Below are 23,056 nucleotides of genomic sequence, written 5' to 3'. Positions count from 1 at the left end.
CATTTCTGCTGTGATGTCTGTAAAACGGTTATTCCAGATAACTTCTGCCTTTACTTCAAGTCAGGACCAAACTTATATAAAACGAAATGCAAATGGCTCTTAATGATCTTACTATCTACCACATTGCCAATTAACACTAAGGCAGCATTAAGGGTTAAAACCAGTCCAAATTATTTCCGCACCAATTGAATGATGAGTGCCTGTTTTCCCCGGTGTTAAAGTTCAACGTCCAGGCATTCAAAAAAAGAGGCTTTAGAAGAGGTGGAAGTTAGCGGTAAGTTAGCTAGCCGTTTAACATCTAGAGCTACGTACCAGGTACTATGTACCTGAGTGACTAAATACCAGCAAAGTTTGGGCGGTGGGCGAAGTTGGGCTAGTTGACCTGGTGGCTAGCTAGTGCTGTGGTTAGACCCATATAAACACACTGGCACAAGGAAGACACTGCATGAAGGTTAAATTGTTCTCAATAATGGACAGTGACAAACACCATCATAGAACAGGAAGAAGATATACACAGATAAAACTTCAACCAACAGCACATCTGGTCCGTCTGCAGCACGAGGTCATTAGCATGTTGCTATGTAGTTTGGTTTAGTTGCCATTTAGACAAAAAACAAAAATTGCAAAGTGACACTATTCAGTTAGTGTGTATTTGGTGTTTGGGACACCAAACTGGGGGCTCATCTTATAGACTTGCTGCACATAAGCAGTAAAAACAAACTGTAGTGGCGCAGAATGTGAGGTGACCATTTTTTGTCTCTTTTTTGACAGACAAAAGCTGCACATTAAAAACTGTGATCGATACATCGCTTAACAAGCTAAGGGCCTCCTTAACCTTCACCGCTTTTCTCCTGGTTTCTCCTTGTTTCCCTAAATCCATACAACACAGGTGGTAGGCATGATGTTATTTCGACCCATCTGATTAAGCGATGGACAGACACCGGTCCGGCTGTATGATTCATTCTGACTGTGTGATGACGTCTGTCTAAAACGCTGCGGACAGCCTGTGCTGTTTGTCCTCTTTTAAGCACTCTTGTTTACAATGGCGTCATTATATTCTGCTTTTAAACAACAAGCAGCACCACACTGACCGTGTTGTGTATACAAAGTGACAAAGATGACCCAACAACCTGACAGGCAGCTCGGGCATCTGCTGACTACCCTACCGCCTATAGTACGACAAGGAAAGAAAGAAACTGATTTCTCGTCTTATAAATGTAATGAAAACAGATCCTGAAAAAAAGGATTAAATTCCACCCAAACAAATAAATGATTATATATCTTAGAAGAGACGATTTTTAGAAATATCACAAACTGTCTTCTTGCTCAATTTGTGTTTAATTCAGTCCCTTCTTTAAAAAAAACAACAAAAAAACATGATAAATTGTTGATGATAATTACTTTTTTATAACAAACTTTTAAAGAGTACTGTTGATTCATACAGCTCATTTTAATCATCATTAGTGAATAAAAACACACATTTGTTGTGATGAAAACTAAGTCTGTTAATGAAAACTATAATGAGCCATGTTGGTAGAAAAGCAAAGAACTATTACAAAAACGATAAAGCTTTTCATGAAGAGGAGAAGAACTGGAGCTGGATACCTGACTCCTGTAGGTATCTGTAGACCAGGAAGTTGACCTCATCACTGCTAATGCTCATCTTTACTCCTGTTACACCATGAGGTCAGCACACACACACCTAGCCTGGAAAACAGAGAGAGGTTCATCAGTGAAGGGGAAATCTCACCAGTTATTTAAGCTCAAACACAAAGTCAGTTTACAGCTGATGTTACTGTGGAAAAAGGAAATTACTGTAGAGCTTGCGCATGTACAGAGCTTTAAACTGGACCTCCTCGATCACACTTAATCACGTCACTGGTAGCAAAGTACATAGCCTACAGCTGCCTCAGTGCACAACATGATCACATGACCCTCGTCTTGCAGGACCTCAGATAAAACAAAGTAAGAAAGAAAGTTTAGCACCAGCAATTTGATTACATTTTAAAAAGCAACAATCACATTGAGGCACTGATTCATGTATTTACTGAGAAATAGAATAGAATAGAATAATCCTTTAATTGTCCCACAAGGGGAAATTTGGTTGTAACAGCAGCCAAAAAGACACATATACAAACAAACAGTACACAGAACAGAAACATACACAATTTTTTTTCACATATTTACATTAAGGACAGTGGTTACTATATACAGAGAGTACTGTACAGTTATTAAATTAAAATAACTACAGGTAAGAGGCAGAAAGCGTGTCTACATGCCTGTGAGTCAAGACATCTGATGGAGTGTCATTGTTTTACTGTTTGTCTGCATTTTAGTCACTCTGGTCGTGCTATGCTCATGAGCACTCTAAGTGGCTTTTACTGTTTAATATTTTATCTGATTATGTCATTGTTTGATCATTTATGTGCTTCTGACTTTGCTCTGTGCTTAGATCCCTCTGCGTTTACGCTTCTTGTTTGTGCCATCAGCCTGCCAGGGATGAAGAGTAGCCTGTATGGCTAAATGTATGGCACACTGACATCATTAATTAAAACAAGCACAAAATTGACAAAAATAAAATAAAGGCTGCAGCTTATATCTTAACAACAGGCAGATTAAACACATGCTATTGCATTGGTGCTAACTAAAGCTGGACCAGCAGTCTGTTTAGTTTACATCAGTTGACGTCTTTATTTTTTCGATGTGATCCAGACCATGCTGGCTGTACGTTAATATGTGTTACAATTACTTCTCAGTTGGTGTTTTATTCACAGTGTGCCCACACCCCAAGCTGCTCTGTTCCCTCTGACCACATATTTAACATCTGATGCAGTCATCTGGGCACCGGCCCACTACAAACTACTCGACTGAAAAACACGAGCGGGAAGGAAATCAGCAGGACAGAAACACTTCTGCTGGTAGGACTCCTTTCGTGTGTGCGCCCAAGCACATGTCACATGATTTGACGTTGCCTTTGTGTGTGAACTAATATGGCTGGGAACCGCAAGTTTAACAACTGCGGGGTTAACAAGTGCAGAGAGCCGATTCCAAACAAGGACCAGTTCAAAGCCTGTTTCCCCCAGAGAGTAATCAGGCCTGGAGCTTCTCGCCTGCAGCACCCCCACCCGCCTCCCAGCAGGAGTCTCTCTGTGCATTTAATGGTAGTTAAGTGATTGAAACTCTCCTGGGTACTGTGGACACATTTCTTTTCAGAGGATTTTAACCTTGCGTCATCTGGAACAGCTCAACATCTCCGTACACTGAGCAGTGGTCTTAGCATTGCTGGATGCTGAGCTGAGGGAGGGGGGAGAAGTTTCCTTTAATGACCACCTGATAAACCGGTCGCAGCGACGAAAAATAAGACACAATTACACACTACAACTGTGAAACATCAGTATTGTAGTTAGGGCTGCCACGATTTGTCGACTAGTCACGATTACATCGACTATCAAAATCGTCGACGACTGATTTAATAGTCGACGCGTCGTTTGAAGCTTTGTAAGATCACAAAAGACGCAGGAATAAGTGGCAGGATTTAAGAGTGTAATAACGGACTGAAACAGAAGATGGCAGCATTGCATGTACAAGGATGTCAGCTACCGTTAAACCCCGAAGAAGAAGAAGCAGCAGCTGTGTCCCAGAATTCATAGCGCGGCCCAGCGCAGTTTCCAACAATGGCGGCAGCTGGTTAGTTTTAATATTACTCTTATTATTCTTTCTGGGTCACAAAATAAACGTTTAACATATTTTCAGGCGAGAATGTAGCTGTGTAAACTTCAAATATCTGCTCAGTTTATCAGGACACCACATATTTTCAAAAGCACTCCGACGTTTTCGGAGACGTCTGTTACCCACTAGCTCGTTAGCGAGCCGGGGGCTAGGCTCACTAGCGCCGTGAGAACACCGGACTCCCGGCAAATCGTTTTCAAACCCACCGCCATCTTTCGCTACTCAGGTTAAATATATATGAGTCACTTAGATAACTTAAAATGTTATTGTTTGGCTTTTTTTTTTTAGTATTTTATTTGTTCCTGAGTAAATCAGTTTGTCTGAGATTAAAGTTATAGTTTTTACACAGCTGAATAAACGTCAAGCAGACAACTGATTATCAGAAGTGTGAGATGCTCCAGAATATACTCCAGTGTCCTGTTATATTTTAGATAGCAAGGAGTTTATTAAACTTCACCAAAACAATCCGCAAATTTCATTAAAATTTAATAAACTATCATCTTGTCTTTATTTTTAGTTAGCACAGACCTTAAACACTTAAAGCTGTAAGCTAATGATAGTTATATAAGAGCAGATGCTGCTGGTGCAATAAGCTGTAGTTTTGCGTCCAATGGATGATGATCTGATTAGTCGACTATTCGCAAAAATAATCGGTGACTAGTCGACTATCAAAATAATCGTTTGTGGCAGCCCTAATTGTAGTAGAGTAGAGCAGATCCCAAAAAATTCAATTACTCATGGATTTCTTCCTTGAGCAGATATTCTGTTTTTCATTCTGCTGTTCTGATAAAGATCTAACGACAGAAAAGGACATTTAAAAATGACAATGTGATGCCACTACCTTTTTGTTGTTTGTTTGTTTTATTTCTATCCAAACACCATTTTCTTAACTGCTTATCCAATTCATATCCCCAGCTATTACCGAGTAAGAGGCTAGATGCACCATGGCACAACACAAAATTGTCAGTTGGACGTTAGTCGGGTTAACCAAATGAGCACGTTATTGGACTGTGAGAAGAACCAGGAAGGAACCACAGAGCCAACATTAAACTCCACACATACAGTTAGGGGTGGGCGGTATAAACTGTATTTGGTAGAAACGATATGAACAGCTTCGCCTGTTTTGGTCAAAAGCATTGCAGCGGCTGCAAACAATATCATCTGCAAATTATGCGGCGACAGTAATAGCAAAGAGACGAAGCACGTTTTGGAATATGAGGAAAGCCAAAAACTGCACTTCCTCCACTTCCATACCATTGATTTATTAATGTTGAATTCTCTCGCAGCTGCTCTATTCCCATGTTGTTGCAGTGTATTAATGACTAACCTTCTATAGTGGATGAATTATCTCAGTTGTTCTCCTGACTGAAGTTTGGTCCGTTTACAGCATCCTGCCATGTGATTACATTTGTCCCTAACCATCGGGAACACTCACTTTAACTTTTATTGAGTAGAAAAAAAGTTAGCGCTCATCCTCCAGCTTCACTGTGTTTGTTATGCTAACATAGTTGTGTCGCTAGCGATCACGTAGCACATCATTATATACCAGCTAGCCCAACTTCAGTAACCCTAAAAGTCACTGCTGTTTAGTTTTCTGTCTTCATTTATGTTGGAAGTGATAGCAGAGCTGTACGTTTTAATTTTTTTAGAAATCTCTCAGTCATGAACATGCTATATCATGTTTAGGTAACTAGCGAAACTAGCGCGCTAACTTCCTGCTAACTTCTAACACTGTTGTATTTAATAAATTCTGTTTTCATGAATGCCTGAATGTTAAACTTAATTGTTACACCTGGTAAAGCAGCAACACTGACCGTTTTATTAAAGATGAAAGAAATTTGACAGTTTTTAACTCTCAGTGAAGATGCAGTGTTCATTGACTTTGGGACCTGAAGCAGACTGAGTTTTGGACCCAGATTACTCCGTGAGGCTCCTGACTACGGTAGCCGTAATGCTTCGACAATCCATCAAGCGGTACGGCTTCGTAGCTTACCAAAGTCATAGTAAAACATTTGACAGATTTTTGAGCGCCGTGTACCACATAAAATCGTTCGCGGTCAGTAAGCACAACCAGAATTCATATATAAGGCGCACCGGATTATAAGGCACGCTGGCGGATTTTAAGTGCACCTTATAGTGCGGAAAATACGGTATACAGAGGAAAAGAATATATCGTTAGTGCATATGTTTCAAATTATATCGCGATATGGATTTTAGGCCATATCGCGCAGCCCTACATACAGTCCTCGCTGGCCAGCAGATTTAAACCCAGAACCTTCATTGCTGTGAGGCAACGGTGCTAACCACGGTCATTTATTAATCCCTAATTTATGCCAGAGAAACAAACGATCTGACCTGATTTTATATCTCCTAATTTTTAATGAGATCACAAAATTGATGAGATTGCAACAGCAGCCACAAGCACTGATAATCTTCCATTTTATTTATTGGGAACAGCAGGACGATATTGGACTATGTGAATTTTTTGTTTTTGTTCAGTTCCCCCCCTTCTCAAAAACGAGCTGAGTAACGTGTACTTCAACAACTTTCTGGATATGTGGCCAGTACTGTGCCAGGTGCAAGTCCTCACTCTCCTGCAGCAAATCCACTTCTCTCTCTGTCTGAACTGTTCACTGTGTGACAGTGAGTACCTGTAAATGAGCAGTCTGCACATGTGCAATGTTAAACCGAGGCTGTGCACTGTGTGAGAGGAAAATAAGACATTCTGTCACATGTAAATGCAGCTGACTAACAGCTCTACCCTTCAACATGTGTGTGGTGAGTCTGTCAGGCAGCGTTGCGGTTCCAAAACGAGATGCTTGAAAATTTCTGCGGTTATTAAACTAAAAAGTACGCGCCCTTCCCGAGATACACCATTTCACTGACGATTTCTGCTGAAGCTCCACAAAATGGTATTTGAGAATCTGGTGTAACGACAAAGTAAGGCGAGTCAGTTGCATCAGCTTCACTGGAGAACAGGGGTGCCATGGCTGAGCTGTCTGGGGATGTGTTCATAACCCAGGAGACAGCAGATGAAGAAGAGGTGGTGTTGTTCTCTGGCATGTTGGCTCAGCGATACTTATCTGTGCCTGGACCCTCTGTCTCCAAAGAGAGAGGATTGTGTTTTCCACAGAGACAACTGTCAGCAAACAGATTGTTTTGAGGGGGCAGATAAACTCCAGGCAGACAAAATAATGGAAACCATCTCAGAGTTGAGCTTTTCAGCATAATTACAAAAGTAGCAACACTTTGTTGGGGCTGAAATGAGCCGTTCCTGCTGCAGCCCCATGAAACGGCACTACCACAGACACACTGTGTTAAATTAGACCTCTTATTATAATTAAATCATATGCAGCTGTCAGACTGCTTTCACTTCCACTTTACTACAGTGTTATACTGCAAGCTAACTTCTCAAACAAGCCACACCCATGTACTTTGCGGTTGGCCTTCTTGACGTAACGTGTGACAACCAGCCTCTGAAAAATACAACAATGCCACAAAAATAAACTGCTCTGTGCAAGATCCTTAAAAAGTAATTTTACTGCTTCCACTACTGATCACATCTCTAGTTACACCACTACACTCAAGCTATTTTGTAATCATGTATCGGAAAGTCGTGGACAAAATACTGGTAAAAAAAAAAAAAAAAAACCCTGAATATATTATATAATTTGATATGATGTAGCACAATCCAAAAGAACAACCTACAACGGTAGGAAAAAATGAGCAAATTCATGACAGCCTACTCAAGACTGCACTGAAACCGACTCAGCTGGTGATATTTAGGGTTGCGAATTGAATGGATCTGTTTCTCTTTAAAGGATTTTTTGTGACGTTTGTCAACTCGACTCTGAGTTTAATCATCTTGTGAAGCTCAATTGCTAAATGGAGCCACACAGTGAATCCTTCTTACTTTGTTTCTTTTAAGGACACACGAGCTGTGCACACCCTCGTCTTGGGCTTTAGAGTAATTAAACTGAAGAAATTAAAGTAGTTTACCAGGTCTGTGCATCCTGTATTCAGAAAGTATTCATTTGTCCAGTAAACTGTTAACAAGCTAGAAAATTATAAAGTGACAAAACAAGGTGGCAAGCCCTCATTCTACCCGACAGCACCTTGCTATATGTCTATTTAGGTAGCTACTTCCATCTCTCTCAGTCTCTCCACCTATTAAAGATACCAGTGCACCATTTTAACTGAGAAAGGATCAATACAAAGCAGCGCAGTCAGTCTGTAGCATATTATACAAATAAATCTCACCCAGTGCTAATTTAAAGCAACTGCTTCTTCACTGAAATGCAACTTTGAGGTCAACTGCTTCAGCAGCAGCAGCACACTTTAATTAGGCCTAAATAACTACATCACATTTGTATAGTGACCCAGGAACTAAAAAGTTCTATTGCCATAAGTCATGTAGTTCTAGAGTGGGATACGTGAAAGGCAAAAGCACCTTTGGTTTATTTGACAACTGTAGCTGCCCAACACTGAAAAACTATGATCTTATAAGAGCACAGTATGATTGTTCCAATACATTCCTCAAAAAGAGGAAGACGCTCATATCAGCCATCTCCGGACAGAATTGTTGCCTATTTGACAAAAACTAATTGATATACGTTGAATCTACATTATGTGGTATTAAAGCTTACAGTTACTGGTAATGTGTGGTGCTCACATTAAGACTGGAGCTGCAGCCAGGAGCCTCGATCAATAACCATGAAAGCAGAGTATAATTTCAGCCACCTGCTGCTGTGCTTCTTTAACGGGGAACCTGTAGACGGTCCTGTCAGAGATCATTCAGACCTTTTGCTCAAATCCCTCCTGACAGCAGTGCTGTTAGTTTGTAAACAGTGAGCTGTAGTTCTCTCTACCACCACTCCACTGCAGTGGCGCTGTGGAGCCATGAGCAGTAGCCAGGAGCCTCTGTGTTGACAGTGTGGGAGAGTAAAGGGGGGGATGGGAGAGGAGAAGGGAATCTCTGGCTCTACATTTTTTCCCTTCGCCTCTCTCCCTCTGTCTCTCTGTCTCTGTGCTGCCAGTGGCAGACTGGCCTGTACAGTAAATGCTAGATCTGGTTACTGCTCAAGGAGAGAGGGGGAGGGTAGGAGACACACACTCACGCACAATCAGACAATCAATAATCCCACCCACCCAACAAACAACAACAACAACAAAAATCAGGACAGGACTATTACTGCTGCATGTGACCTGTGCCATGACCATGAAGTTGCTCCAGAGGAAGCAAGACTGAAATCACACCAACAATAAAGGGGCAGGTGGGCATGTGGGGCTGACCTTCACAATATGAAATCAATATCGCTAATAAATTAGATTTGCTTTGGTTCATCAGCTGACATCCATCCATCCACAAGGCCCCAATCAATAAGAAGGAATTCACTTCAACTGCCTTTTAATCATGTTTTATTTGAGATTGCATCTCCTACATTATGAAGAAAACACTTTATTTTAAGATGCTTATCATAAAAAAATGACTTCAATAGTGTAAAATACAACCAAACAGTTACTAAAAAATAACATAAAACCTTTTTATTTTCAACACTAACACAAACAACAAATGTTACTCTCTGGTAACAATGAAGTAGGACTGCAAGTTTTAAGACTGGACTACTGGTGCCCCTTTTCAACACAGTTTGTGTCTATCACAGGATACTGTGCTACACCACACACACTGCAATCCCATGGACTGCAGATAGCAATCTTCACACAAAATTTCCTCTCTGAGCAGTGCAGAACATTTCTAAATACTCAGGTCAATAAACTGCTTGCATCATCACTCAAGTTAAAAGTAATTAAAAAATGTTTTGTTGTGCCACTTACTACTCAGCTGTTTAGTCAAATGAATGACAAATTCCTAGCTGATTGCCCAGACTGATGAATGAAAAGTTTGTGAAAATATTCTACAGAGTAGTAACCGTTCGCAGTCCAAACATTTCACCCCTAAAGAATTGTGGCAACGATGTCCTTTTCAGTTCCACATCCTGAACAAGTGACAGAGAAAGCGTCAAGGTTGTGTTGTTTACCACTGAGCTCATGCGACTGGAAAAATCTACAGGCCTGTTGGTGAGTGTCGAGTTCATCACTGGTTGAAATTTGCTAGATCAGTGGTGGAACACCCACACTATGAAATGATGATGATGCAATGTGTTGTGTTATTCAGTAAGACCAGAAACTAGCTGTTTAGCCAAAAAAAGTCATTCGGAAAGTGTTTACAGAGGTGACGCAGCGAGAGCAGAGGATAGTTTTCTGGTAGACTTCATGCAACTGTTCCAGACAAACACCAAGGGGAGAAGGAAGAACTAGCACTAAAACTGAAAAACAAAAACAGAAATTCCCAAATTCTAACTCTGTGTTAAAGCACTGCATGTTTAATAAAATATCCTGTGTTGGCACAGTTACAGCCCTTTCTAAACTTGATGGACAACAACTGCTATGGTACCGAGACATTTCCCCTCTAGAACATTTGTTTCAAAAGCTCACGTATGTATCAATCCAGTCTTTAAGTGATGACGTGACGAATCCTGTTTCCGGGCCCAAAGTAGTCTGTAATATGGCTTTTGTAATCTTAACATGTTTAATGTTTTGTATCTTCTTCTATTTAATTTCAAAAAGCCCCTAAAAACAGCCTGTGATCACTGTCGGCCTCACTCGGCTTTTATTACCGTTATTGATTTTAAAGCTCAGTTTTTAAAACCTTAGGATGTAACTACAGCCCAGCCCATGCAGCAGTATATGAATGACTAACCTCGTATTTTGGATGGATTATCTCAGTTGTTCTCCTGGCTGAAGTTCGTTTACTTTTATCGAGTGGAAAAAAGCTAGCGTGTTTATATTATGCTAACATAGCTGTGTCGCTAGCGGTCACGTAGCACATTGTTATATAGCAGCTAGCCAAATTTCAGTAACCCTACAAACGTCACTGCTGTTTAGTTTTCTGTCTCCATTTATGTCGGAAGTGATAACAGAGCTGTACGTCTTAATTTATTTCCAAAATCCCTCAGTCAGGACATGCTATATTTTATTTAAATGGAAGCTAGCGAGCTAACGTCCTGCTAATTTCTAACTCCGTTAAATGTCATAAATACCGTTTTCATGGATGTCTCGATGTTAAACTTACAACAACTGTCAGTGATGCCACAATGATAGTTTGATTTAGAGACCTGCAGCAGAGTTTGAGTCCAGACAAGGCTAGTGACGTCAGACTTAAAGACCGGATAAGCAGCATTAGAAGGGAAAAAAAGGAATCGTCGCTTTTCATTACAGTGGTATTACGTGCAGTAAAGTGTGACATTAGTGGTATGGTTACAGCACAGCATTCTGTCACATTGCCTGTCATTTTCTCCGTATTTTATGAGGATTGGTAGGATATGAACAGCCACAGGCTGTGTGAACAAAAGGAGCCGCTGGCCTTACTGGAACAGTCTGAACACTCTATTTTGCTAAAGTATGTGCCAGAGGAGCCTTTATAAAATGGCAGGTGCATGCAATGAAACTGAACTTCAAACAAACTGCCACTGCACACCTTGTCTCTCCCACTCTGTGACAATAATATACACCATTTAGGTTTGGTGTTCTCTAAAGGTATTTCTGCATCATGCGTAAAGGAGACCCAAGCTGTGATGTCTGCTGCTCTGATTCTACTCTGCACCAGTGCAGATAAAATGGGGCTCATTCCTATTTAAAGCTTCTCTCTCTGTCTCTGAGACCTGACGGTTTGGCTCTATTTTCAGAGCAGCAGAAAGAAAATTCAGGCAGTGGGGGATGGGATGATTTAAAGGAAACCATATTTCAAATCATCTCTCACTGTATAACGTGTCCAATTCTTCTGAAACCAGACAGAGTCACACATGAAAATCTGTTTCTCTCCTATTGTGCTGCCACAATGACACACTGAAAGCAAAGGCAAGACAAAGGTTACAGTCAGTCTCGAGCGATTCAGAATACATGTAGATGTACATGTAGAACTGCGCCACCAAAAATATTAGCAGCAACAACATCGCAAAAGACGGCGTAGTTATTGATGTTTAAAGGCTCAAACACATTTCCGTGTTTGTATTTTTATTCTGGGGCTAGACTAACACATCTGCAATATTCATAGCTTAAAACCCTTAAAGATAAATAAATAAATAAAACGCATTTCCATCCTCGTGCAGAACAAACTATTAGTTCTTAGTGCTTTTAGACCACCATCCTGATTTGCCCACTCTGTGCCAGCTTCGGTGGTTAAACAAATAATCTGCTTGTTAAGTGAAGACACATCAACATCAAAGCGTCTCCTGGATGAGGCTCTCTTCTTTTTAAAATCCTGGAGTGCTTAGTTTCTTGAGTTTTTGTTTGTTTGTTTTTTAGCAAACAAGACCATTCAGCTGTTCTCGGCCTTTACAGCTCTTCATTAGCACTAGTCATGTGTAACATGCTCAAATATGGTTTGAAAAAAAAACTCCCGATACTCACGAACACTATAGGGCTGCATTGTTAAGAAAAGAATCACTCTCCAGCCAACCACAGCTTTTATGGCTGCTAGTATTTATTTTTCACTTTCTGGTTACTACTCAATATTAAAGCTCGATTTAGACTTCTGCAGGAAATTTACATCCTAACTTGTGTAATAACCAGAAACTCCTTTTATCCCTACACAGTAAGGCTGCCACGATTGCGTCGACTATCAAAATCGTTGTCGAATATTAAAATCGTCGACGCGTCGTTTGAAGCTTTCTAAGATCCCAAAAGACGCAGGAATAATAGCAGGATTTAAGAGTGTAATAACGGACTGAAACAGAAGATGGCAGCACTGCATGTACAAGGACGCCAGCTGCCGTTAAACACCAAAGAAGAAGAAACTGTGTCCCAGAATTCATAGCGCGGCCCTGCTCAGTTTTCAACAATGGCGGCAGCTGGTTAGTTTAAATATTACTCTTATTATTCTTTCATGGTCATAAAATAAACATTTAACATATTTTGTAGCTGTGTAAACCTCAAATGTCTGCTCAGTTTATCAAGACACCACATATTTTCAAAAGCGCTCCGACGTTTTCGGAGACGTCTGTTACCCACCAGCTCGATAGCTAGCCGGGGGCAAGGCCCACTAGAGCCCGTGAGAACGCCGGACTCCCGGCCAATCGTTTTCAAACCCACCGCCGTCTTTCGCTACTCAGGTTAAACGTGATATATGAGTCACTTAGATAACTTAAAAACTGTTATTGTTTGGCTTTTTTCAGTATTTTATTTGTTCCTGAGTAAATCCTCAGACAACTGATTATCAGAAGTGTGAGATCCTCGAGAATATACCCCGGTGTCCTGTTATATTTTAGACTGTTAACAAACGGCTGAGTTTATTAAACTTCACCAAAACAATCTGCAGATTTCATTAAAATTTAATAAACTATCATCTTGTCTTTATTTTTAGTTAGCACATACCTTAAACACTTAAAGCTGTAAGCTAATGATAGTTATATAAGAGCAGATGCTGCTGGTGCAATAAGCTTTATGTTTTACGTCCAAAGGATGATGATCTGATTAGTTGACTAATCGCAAAAATAATCGGTGACTAGTCGACTATCAAAGTAATCATTTGTGGCAGCCCTACTACACAGCAACCATCTATGCCTTTCGCACACACGACTCTTGCTCTCAGACATGCCTGGGCTTGTGAGCACTAGGTATTGTAAACACATGACGTTGCTTTAGCAATGACATACAAATATGACACTTTCATATCATGTAAAAATATATATTATTATCATCATCCTGATCATGAACAATATGACATGGCACAGCCCTTATGCTTCTTTGCAAGAGAGACCTTTGTGCCTATGTTGCTGATCATGATCTATGCACATAACTCAACTAGTGGGCCTTGCTAGCACATGCTATATTCATGTTGGCACCATTTGCAGAGATAACCAGCAAAGCTAGCTCATCCACCTCCTCCACGGCTGATGTAATTCCAACTGCCACACTCTCAAATGTCTCTTATGAGGGCAACTCTGGGATTAAAACAATGAAAAGGACACTCCTGCAAGCTGTCACCAGACAGATGAGCACCGCTGACGACAAACCACCACACCGACTCGCAATGACGCTTAGCCCAACGTGTAGGGGTGAATCTGGAAGATCACTCTCCTGCCAAAAACAGCATAGTGAAAATGTAAATGTGGTTCATAGCCTGAGTTTAAGGTGGGTTTAAATTTGCAAACATCTGTGTAGACCTGTGATTTTTTTAATACATAAATATATTTTTTCTCCTAAGATGTACTACTTTTGATTCTATGTTTAAACCAAAGCTGGGGCATTGGAGGCTTCAGAATCACTTCAGCTGCACAAAACACAAGAGCACCTTTATGAATGCATTTAACCAAAGACAGCAGGAGCACGAAGAGCCCGGTGCAGCAAGCAGCTCGAGCCATGTCCTCAACAGTCTTTGGTTTCCTGAGTTTACTTCAGCTTCCTCGAAATTCCTCTGTGCCCCCCTGCACCAGCATAGAAAGCGAGAGGCTGTTTGCATGGTCTCTAACAACAAGGACGAGAAAATACGTGCCAACCACAGAGAAAGCGGAAATGTTTCTTTAATGAGAAAGAATCTGCAGCTTATGGAACAAAACTCATCATTTCTCTTACTTATCTGGAAATTCCAGTTCCTACTTTCACTAAAGATTTATTTTAAAAAAATTACTACCCCCTTTATTTCTATGTTACTAAAGCTCTTGTTTAAGATGCTCACTCACACACAAGGAGTCCCAGCCCCTTCTGCACAGCGAGGAAAGCACCTTATTAATTAACGCTGGTCTCGGACAGATACTAAATACTCCATCAGTATCAGTGCATCCCAAGGTAGTTGTGTATGATGCAATGACAACAGAAATGAATCATAATCTGCTTGTGGCTCTCCCCTCCCCCTCTCCTGGGTTACTGGTCGCTTAGAGTGACAGATTGCATTGGCAAGCCCAGCTCAGCCTCACATGGCCAGTGAGAGGTCAGAGAGGCTAGCTGTCTGTCGGTGACAGATGGTAGCATGTAGTCTCTGCCAGCTAGCCTCGCTTGACGGGCAGTTAAACCTGCTATGGGCAGCTCGTGTCCATCTGAATGCATGAGGTCAGTGAGGGCCACTGAATCAGCGGTGGTTATCTCACAGCGAGCTGCCGTGATGACTAAGATTAGAAGACCTCGCCCAAGTCAGAATCCAAATCACATTTTGAGAATCTCTTTAGAAGGTCAGGTCTGATCTACTTATCTGGAACCAGTCCTGGTTACAGCCTGCTTTGCAATACCCATAATCATGTTGGACACGGGACTGGACGAATGCTAATGAGAGCATTTGGGTTCTACTGTCGGATATTTACCTGATGGTGGGCATTACTTTACTGATATACCATGAAAACATTCAGTTCCTCATATAAAGCGATCCCCATTCAGTTCCTCGTAATCAGTTAGCAAATATATCATATTGGTGTTTTGGGAGTTTTTTCAGGTTTTACACTGGAGCTGCCCTTCTTTGCACACACAATGACACCTGACATCACATATTAAGCCTTTTGTTTTCTGTTGTTTTTAATGGATTTACTATAGTAAGCCATTAATCCGCATACCCTAAGAAGCAGGCAGGCATCTATTTCCAGTAACATACTGTGAGATCAGAGGTACTGACTCTAACAAACAAGTTGAGTCTATTTACTGACAGGTGAGGTTAACAGGTGACCACAGGTCAGGTGTGAAATCGTGGGTTAGAACATGATGTGACGACAAAGAGTCCCCATTACGTGTATAAGCAACCAAGTATAACTCATTGATCTGTAAATGCAAAATAGTGAATACAGGGAAAACAAATGTGGCTTATTCTAAACACTGTTAGCAGAATTCAAACTCTCTAACCTGGGTTATATTAGAGTGATTTGTTTTTCACATTGCCTGAACTGAACTGATAAAACCTGGTTGTATCAGAGAGACTTACTTTGAAAGCAAAGGAAGGCTACATCTGTAAATATATAACAATCATTTATGTCCTGATTTCTTAAAAGAAACAGAGGTAGGGCAAGAATATTATCACAGGCCTCGACACACCGATACACGTCAACATCTTTCATCTAAGAAAGCATTTGACTTGTAACCTTTTGTTGTGTGATGCAACATTTGACAGTTGTACACAGATGCTGATAGAGATCTGGATCAGTATTATCAGCAAAAGTAGTGCCATTGAGAACTTGACCACATGTGGTTACGCTGTTGGAGTGAATTTGGTAGCTTAAAAAAAATTTAGCATGCATCTAGATGTGGTATTTGGTGCAAGACGACTAATGACGTGCTTAAGTTGGGAAATATTGCAGCAGCTGGACTAGCCGGACATTTTTGCAATATCTATTAAAGGTCTGTTGTGGTGTGTTTTCTCTACTCTTGTACTTAGGCTTCAGGATTATGCATTACTCGATGACTGTAGAAGAGGAACAAAGCTCTCAAAGGCTGAAAGCTAGCATGAATTAACTTCACACAGTGACTCTAAAACATGTCTGAAAACTCTGCAAATCAATGTTCTTTTGAAAAAGGAATAACTTTTAAAAAATATAGGGAGATAATAACTAGCTGTCTCCTGGAATCTCCAGCTCCCTCTATTCCTGCAGAAGTCAGCACTGTGAACACCAACACAATGCTACTAATGTAAAACATGAAGGTCTATATTTATCAATTTGTCCAACTAGCAAACATAAGATATGTAGAATATTTCTTTTGGCAGGTGGTTGAGCGTGCCTGAACGAGCAGATGCACTCGCCAATGCTTTGGCATTCACCAACTTTTATTATTTGCAGTTTTCAGAGATAAGATAAGATAAGATACCTTTATTAGTCCCACAAGGGGAAATTTCATGTTAAGGCTGCCGACCTATTGCAGATATATGATTTAGTGAGCATTTTAACAAGAAGCAGAATGCCAAAGAAGTGTTTAAAGGAGCTACTGCGGAGACTAGGGTTTAGTTGGCAGTGATATTATGGCCTGTCCACACTGCTCTCTAACATTCCTGAAGCAGACAACCCAACATTCACTCAAACTTCATGCAATTATGGGCCAGCCGTGTGAATGTAAAAGAGGAGACAGAAGTTTTTCTCTTTCCAACCCTCTTTCTTCCCCATTTTTTACTCAACTATGTGTCACAGTTCATGAGTACAGCTCAATACATCTCTATCAATGTCTGTCTGGAAGCATGCTCCATTATCTGCATTTTAGGAAGCGTCTTCACTAGGGATGGGTATCATTTAGGTTTTATCCGATACCGGTGCCAAATCGGTACTTTTGAAACGGTGCTGGTGCTTAAACGGTGCTCGAACTGGTGCTTAAAGAATGGAGAACACAAACTTTGTCCAAAAACCTCTCATGTTCAGCTGGTTTTTTTTGTAAAAAGATAACAATGTTAGCCTTTTCTGCAGCTATGTGGCATATATGGTATCACTCTTGGCTGGAAGCAGTGCTTAAACAATGGAAAAACCACAAACTTAAACCCTCTCATGTTTAACTGTTTCCCACTTTTTCTTTGGTCATTTTAGCCTTTTTGGCCAGGGTGAAGGGAGTATCTGCCATCAAACAAGAAGACAGCCGCATGTAGCTATGATGATGTTTGCTAGTTCACCTTACATGCATTAATGTAATAACGTGGTTAGCCTACTCAACGTAAATTACACACGAACAACATGAAGCTACTCATGCAGAGAAGAACGGCTGCTGCTGCCATCATCATCATACGTCATCATTTCTGCTACACTGGCAGGGCTAGGGGCCAGGACTCTGTTCTTCGGGTTTTTGGGGGATGTTGCTCCGGGTCCGATAACTGGCAACCCACCCGACGTGCACGGTGTGAGGTCTCGCAGCAAGCTATCAAATACGGCGCATTTCTCGGCTTTTAAAAAAACCGCTATGCGTCGCCAGCTGTTTAATCGGATTCTTGGTGTTACCTCCTTTGACAGTATCACAGTATCAGCTTAAAGCACTTGTTGCAGGCTGCTGAGTTTGCATATTTTGCTGTGAAGTACAGCCAGACTTTTGACCGCTTCGCCTTGGACATTTTTAATCTGTAGCTCTGCTCTAACAGAACGTACGTACCTGGCCCCGCCTACTATCCTCGGAAACGTAAAATGATTGGCTAGAAGTGTATCACAGCTCAGGAAAAAAAAGCACCCAAATAAAGCACCGAAATGTGCGCTGCTTTTCGGTCTGGTTACTACCGTTTATGTCAGAACCGGTGCCATCATGGCACCGGACACCGGTACCCATCCCTAGTCTTCACTCTCTGTGATGACTGCTTTTCAATCAGCCTTCTGGTGTGGCCATTCAGAAAGACCATACACTCACTTGAACTGGACAGTAGATTTAAAGAACCTAGAATATTTGAACCCAGTCCTATTTATTGTATATTTGCCATGTACATTGTGGAAGAAAGACAGAGAATATCTGCCCAATATAACTGTCTGCCTCTTCAATGAGCCTCTATTGTGGACCATGTAGAGCTGATATGGCTCAAAAATGCATTTCTGGAAAAGAGAGGACCAATTTAAATGCTGCTGTTGGCAGTCCTCCTTCTGTGCAGCCTCTTTAAGTTTGCCACAGTGGCACATTAGCTTGCAGCAGATCTCTGGACAGAAGAATCAATACCAACTGCAATCAAAGATAGTCGAATTGGAGTTCACCCAACTGCTGGATGAGTTCTTGGGGGGGAAGCAGCTGAAAGCTACGGTGGACATCACAAAGGCTACCTAGCCAGTGGGCCGGCTCATAAAGAAAACACGAGGCCAGTAGGTCCAAGCCAAGCTGGTATGCTTTGGTGGCCATTATTATACCTGGGTGGCCTACCCAACTAAAGACTACGTGTGGGGAAATCTACCTAGAGAAGTTGTATTTGTTCAAATTTAGCTGAAATGATACAACGATAAAATTCAAGTCACCATTGTAGTAATTCTCTTCTGTGTAGCCAAAGCTGTATTTTATTGCACAGTCCTTACAGAGATATAAACCACTGAGGGAGATGTCTACAGATGAAAAAAAAAGAGTTGTGGCGAAACTAATCTCACCTTCTATCCGCCATGCATGATCTGTATTCGGCTATCTCGCTTTATATCTTTTCATTCAACTCTGATTTTTCTGCTCTCTCACTAAACGAGGGTTTGAGCTTCAGGGTTAACCAGAGACACATCCTTTGCAGGAGGTGTGGAATTTTGCAGTCCCTTCAGGACACACTAATGGACAAGTCTCTGAAATATTTGTGGTGTGATTTCAGAAATGGGGGCACATTCTGGAAGAGTAGCTCTCGCGCTGGTTTCTAGGCAAAGTGATACACACGATCAATACAGTGGGCTGAATCATTTTAGAACAAAGGCTTTCTTCTCCTGTTACATACAACAGCCTTGTGAGAGCAACACAGTGTTCTGCACAAGTGCATTAATAAAAACACAAAACACAAGCTAAAATCAGAAGCCGGGTTTTCTAAAGACTCGTCAAAATTCAGAAGAGAAATGACATCCTGACAAAATTCTCCTAAAACCAGACACGGATGTCGTATCGCCTCGCTCCTGGGGTGACAAAAAGTATTTTAAATGTGAGAAACAATACTGGCATTCAGAGTGAAATTAAAGTTGTTAGTAAAAGGTTTCTGCAGGGCATAAACAAATTGGGTGTGTAGTTTGGCACCACTGAGTTACATGTCATCCTCAGCACAAAAAAAACAAAAAAACACTCCAACATGCTCCCCTGACATCACCGCCTTCCTCAAGCAGTTCAACCGCTGCACGTTACATCACACCAGAAAACACTATTTGCAAAATGACTTGCTTCTTGGTTTCTGATATGAAAATGTAAACTCTGTACCAGTGCTTATAGGCTCTTTATGTAAATAACACACTCACTGGGTGACTAAGAGCTCCAGTGCCGAGTTGTAGCATCATGAATAAAACAAATAAGCAGAGCTGAGGGCTCTACAGTGGAGAAAACAAAGCCTTCCAGCGAGGCTGACCTGACATTAACGTAGCTAACTGTTAAAGTGGGTGAGAGGAGTTTTTAGCAAGTCAGAGCAAAACATTGCGATTCAACCTGAAAACCGAACCAACAATGTCAGAAAGTTAGCACAAAATCACTTGCCATGTGAACTTAAACAAGCACAACCAAGAACCTGGATGTGAGTCCTATCTAGCAACAGTGCGTTTTTGGGCAGGGTTCACAGGAAACCTGCTGGATTCTTCAATGGTACAAAACAGGAAGAGGGGTCTGTTCCTCCAGTGGAACTCAAACAGACGCTTTCACACTTTCTGACTTTCACAAGTGGTTAAAGACCAAAAATAAACTCAGTACAACAGGAAAACAGTGGGGGAACAATGACACTTGTGTGCGACTAACTGCCAGTAAGCCTTGGGGAAATTTGAAACCTGTTTGTTCAGTCCAGATGAATCACACTGGACTCATGAAGTGGTCTCGGTACAGTCATAAAAATAAAGTAATTTTTGGATTCCAGTATAACATACAGGAATCAGGGCTCCAAAACTGAGGCCATACTGAACCACATCGCATGCTGCTAGCAGCTAGCCAAAGAAAAAACTAGTATAACTGATGTCTGCAGTCTGATTACACCTGCGAGGAAAGTACTGCAGTACAGGATTAACAGGTTAGTGAGCTGTGTTGAGTTTTCAGTGTCACAAATGTGGCTTTACCAGGTTAGGCTGACATTATGGCAAGAGTTTCAGACTTTTTCTCTGCGACATGCTGCAAGTGCAATATAGATACTCGGCTGAAGGAAACTGTTTGATATATGCAAGCCATTCGGTTGTATCTTAGTAATATTGCAGAAGGAAGCCGTGCTGCATAGTTATGCAGCAAATGTAAAAATCCTACTTTGCTGCCAGTTCTGGTTTTAACCACTGGAACTGTATCTAACAGGACACAAATAGTCTATTTGTAGCCCATTTACCAGCAAAAATATGAATCAATAAAATTTATTTAATTTTCACTTTGTAAAAAAGTGATTTCCCACTCTCCTTTGCTAAGCTGTGCAGCCGTGTCAAAGCTTATAATAATACTGGTTTTTAATGATGTCTGACTGAAGAAGGCACCACTTAATTGGACCTTTGCAAACAGAAGAATTAAATGGCGCACCATTACAGCTCACGTTCATTACAGCCAGATTCGTGCCCCCCCGTATTCCTGTCACCAATGCACTCTTAAAAAGAAAACTTAAGAAAAAGAATCAAAAGATACATTTAACAACCCCATTTCAGAGCCTGAAGCCAAAAACCTGAGTTCACAAAGAAAATTAATAGCAACCAACATAATACTCATGTCTGGCTGCAGTTTTAGGTCTTGCTGAGCACACGAAAGTCTCGCTATGTTGACCTTGATAGTACAACCCTCAGGATCAGTGTGCGTCATATCACAATCTTTCCTCTTGTTCCCTTCTGCTTTTATGATCTAATCAGATGAAAACAAAAGATCAAAAATAACCTTTAAGAAAACAGAAACAAAACTAACAACATTACCAATCCATCCACTCCTTTCAACCAGCCATTTGAGAAGTACTTCAAACACATGCTTTTTGTTTTTTATAAGAATCTTGCTAAAATAGAATTATTATCCATTAAATATATGCTTTTGCACTCTTGTGCAATTAGTTTGAATCGTGCAACATGCCACTGGTGTAGAATTACCTCCATCTGCGTCTATACAACCAGAATACATGGCACATGAAAAAGAAAATCATCATGCCTGCCTAAAACGTAATTTCTAAGAGGGAAAATACATATGAGCAAGAATATTACATTCTACAAAACCCAAAATCAATAAGGAAGTGATGACAATTCAAAAGCTATTATTGTGAAAACCACTGTCTTGGTTTATTTTTGGGGTTTTTTTTTCCAGTCCTATTAGAGTTGGGGATATTTAAGATCCAGGATCTGAAACTTGCATAAGCTATGCAGATAGAAACATGTTCAAATGCAGCCTGGCTGTAGATCACTCACCACAGCAGTAAGTCTGTTTGCACCACCAGTGTACTCAGTCAGGACCTTGTACCATGTGCTCAGAACCTGCAACAAGAAGCAGTTACAAACTCAGTTAATGGTCTCTGAATGGAGGTGAGGTTTTCAACCATGCAATTAGAAAACAACATATATCACAGCATGTGTTCGACATTTAAAACATAAGTTTTAGAATTCACTGCAAAGTGTCTATACACGGCCTGTACAAGCATCATGTGACACATTTCTAAAAGGCATCAAAAGTAAAGTGGAGGGTTTATTTATGGGAGTGAACACATCTTAAATTTGAATTATTTATCAGTTCACACAACCTTCTGTAAGTGTGGAAACTGCACATTTACTGCACTTGAAAGGAGCTCATGAAGAGAAATAAAGAACTACATTTGCATCTTTCAAATTTGAAATATTTTCATGAGGGATAATAATGCAGGAACATGCCTCTGAATCTACCTTGGATCTATTAAATGCACCCCTTCAAGTTTTTGACCCGAACCTGATGCAGAGCCAATTGGACAATGTTATATACTGTGTTATGCTGCATACTAGCAAATGCACGTGGACATTTCTTAGGGTTCACAATTTTTACTAACCTTTAATTTTTCACTACTTTTTTAAAAAACAACAACAAAAAAAACCTTTAATAAAAAAAACACACAAAAGAGAAAAAAAGATCCATTGCACTATTAGGATGCATGAGCATCCAATGTAACACACGCAATGTCTCATATTATTTATTGCTTTCCACTGATTTGTGGTGGTGGTGCATATCTGCACATGTGGGCATGCAGAAGGAGGCACAAATTAATAATCAAATAATTCTAATAGTTTCTAATTTAGAAATTATGTGATCCAGCAAATAGTCTGCAGCTGGCAGCTGTAATTTATGTTCTGCTCTGGTAAACTGGGCATAGCGACACGTGATCCAGTTCTCAACAAGCTGCAGGTTCTGGCTGGAGTTCTCTGCTAGCTGTGCATTCCCAGATGAGAACGACGACTACCTTTGCCAACTGTGGTCCAAGACAGTAGGACTGGAGTCCACCGAATCCAAGACCAGATGCAGGTAAATCATACTAAGGAGCGCCACAACAGCAACTTAGCCACCAAGCAGGCTAGTTATTACCACCAACTGAACTTTCAAAATAAGACTGAAGGGATTGTTGAGCAGTAAATTTACTCCTGGTATCATTTCTCATAATTTATCAGAAAGACAAACAGAGAATGTTAACAGTGCTGGTTTTAACTTTTTTCAGAAAATAAAATCAACGCAGCATTACTGGATTTGCTAACATCAAAACTCCATAGTTCACCCTTTAAAC

General features: G+C 40.7%; 1 protein-coding gene across 2 annotated transcripts in view; it reads right to left on the bottom strand.

The window, feature by feature from the left end:
- tbl1xr1a (TBL1X/Y related 1a) overlaps positions 1 to 23,056 on the bottom strand; it is a 51,364-nt gene that overhangs the window by 9,685 nt on the left and 18,623 nt on the right. Inside the window, exons 2-3 of one of the 2 annotated variants that reach the window (XM_026159039.2) lie at positions 21,723 to 21,788; positions 1,606 to 1,707 (exon numbers count right to left, since the gene is read on the bottom strand). In XM_026159039.2, the coding sequence (XP_026014824.1) occupies positions 1,606 to 1,663 (58 nt within the window). In that variant the 5' untranslated portion in view covers positions 1,664 to 1,707; positions 21,723 to 21,788. Of the gene's footprint in view, positions 1 to 1,605; positions 1,708 to 1,815; positions 1,926 to 21,722; positions 21,789 to 23,056 lie in introns of those variants that run through there. The other variant, XM_080297616.1, reaches the window with a different exon arrangement.

This window comes from Astatotilapia calliptera, chromosome 23 (assembly GCF_964374335.1).
Source record: "Astatotilapia calliptera chromosome 23, fAstCal68.1, whole genome shotgun sequence".
Lineage (NCBI taxonomy): Eukaryota > Metazoa > Chordata > Actinopteri > Cichliformes > Cichlidae > Astatotilapia > Astatotilapia calliptera.
This window is presented reverse-complemented; position numbering and strand designations above follow the sequence as displayed.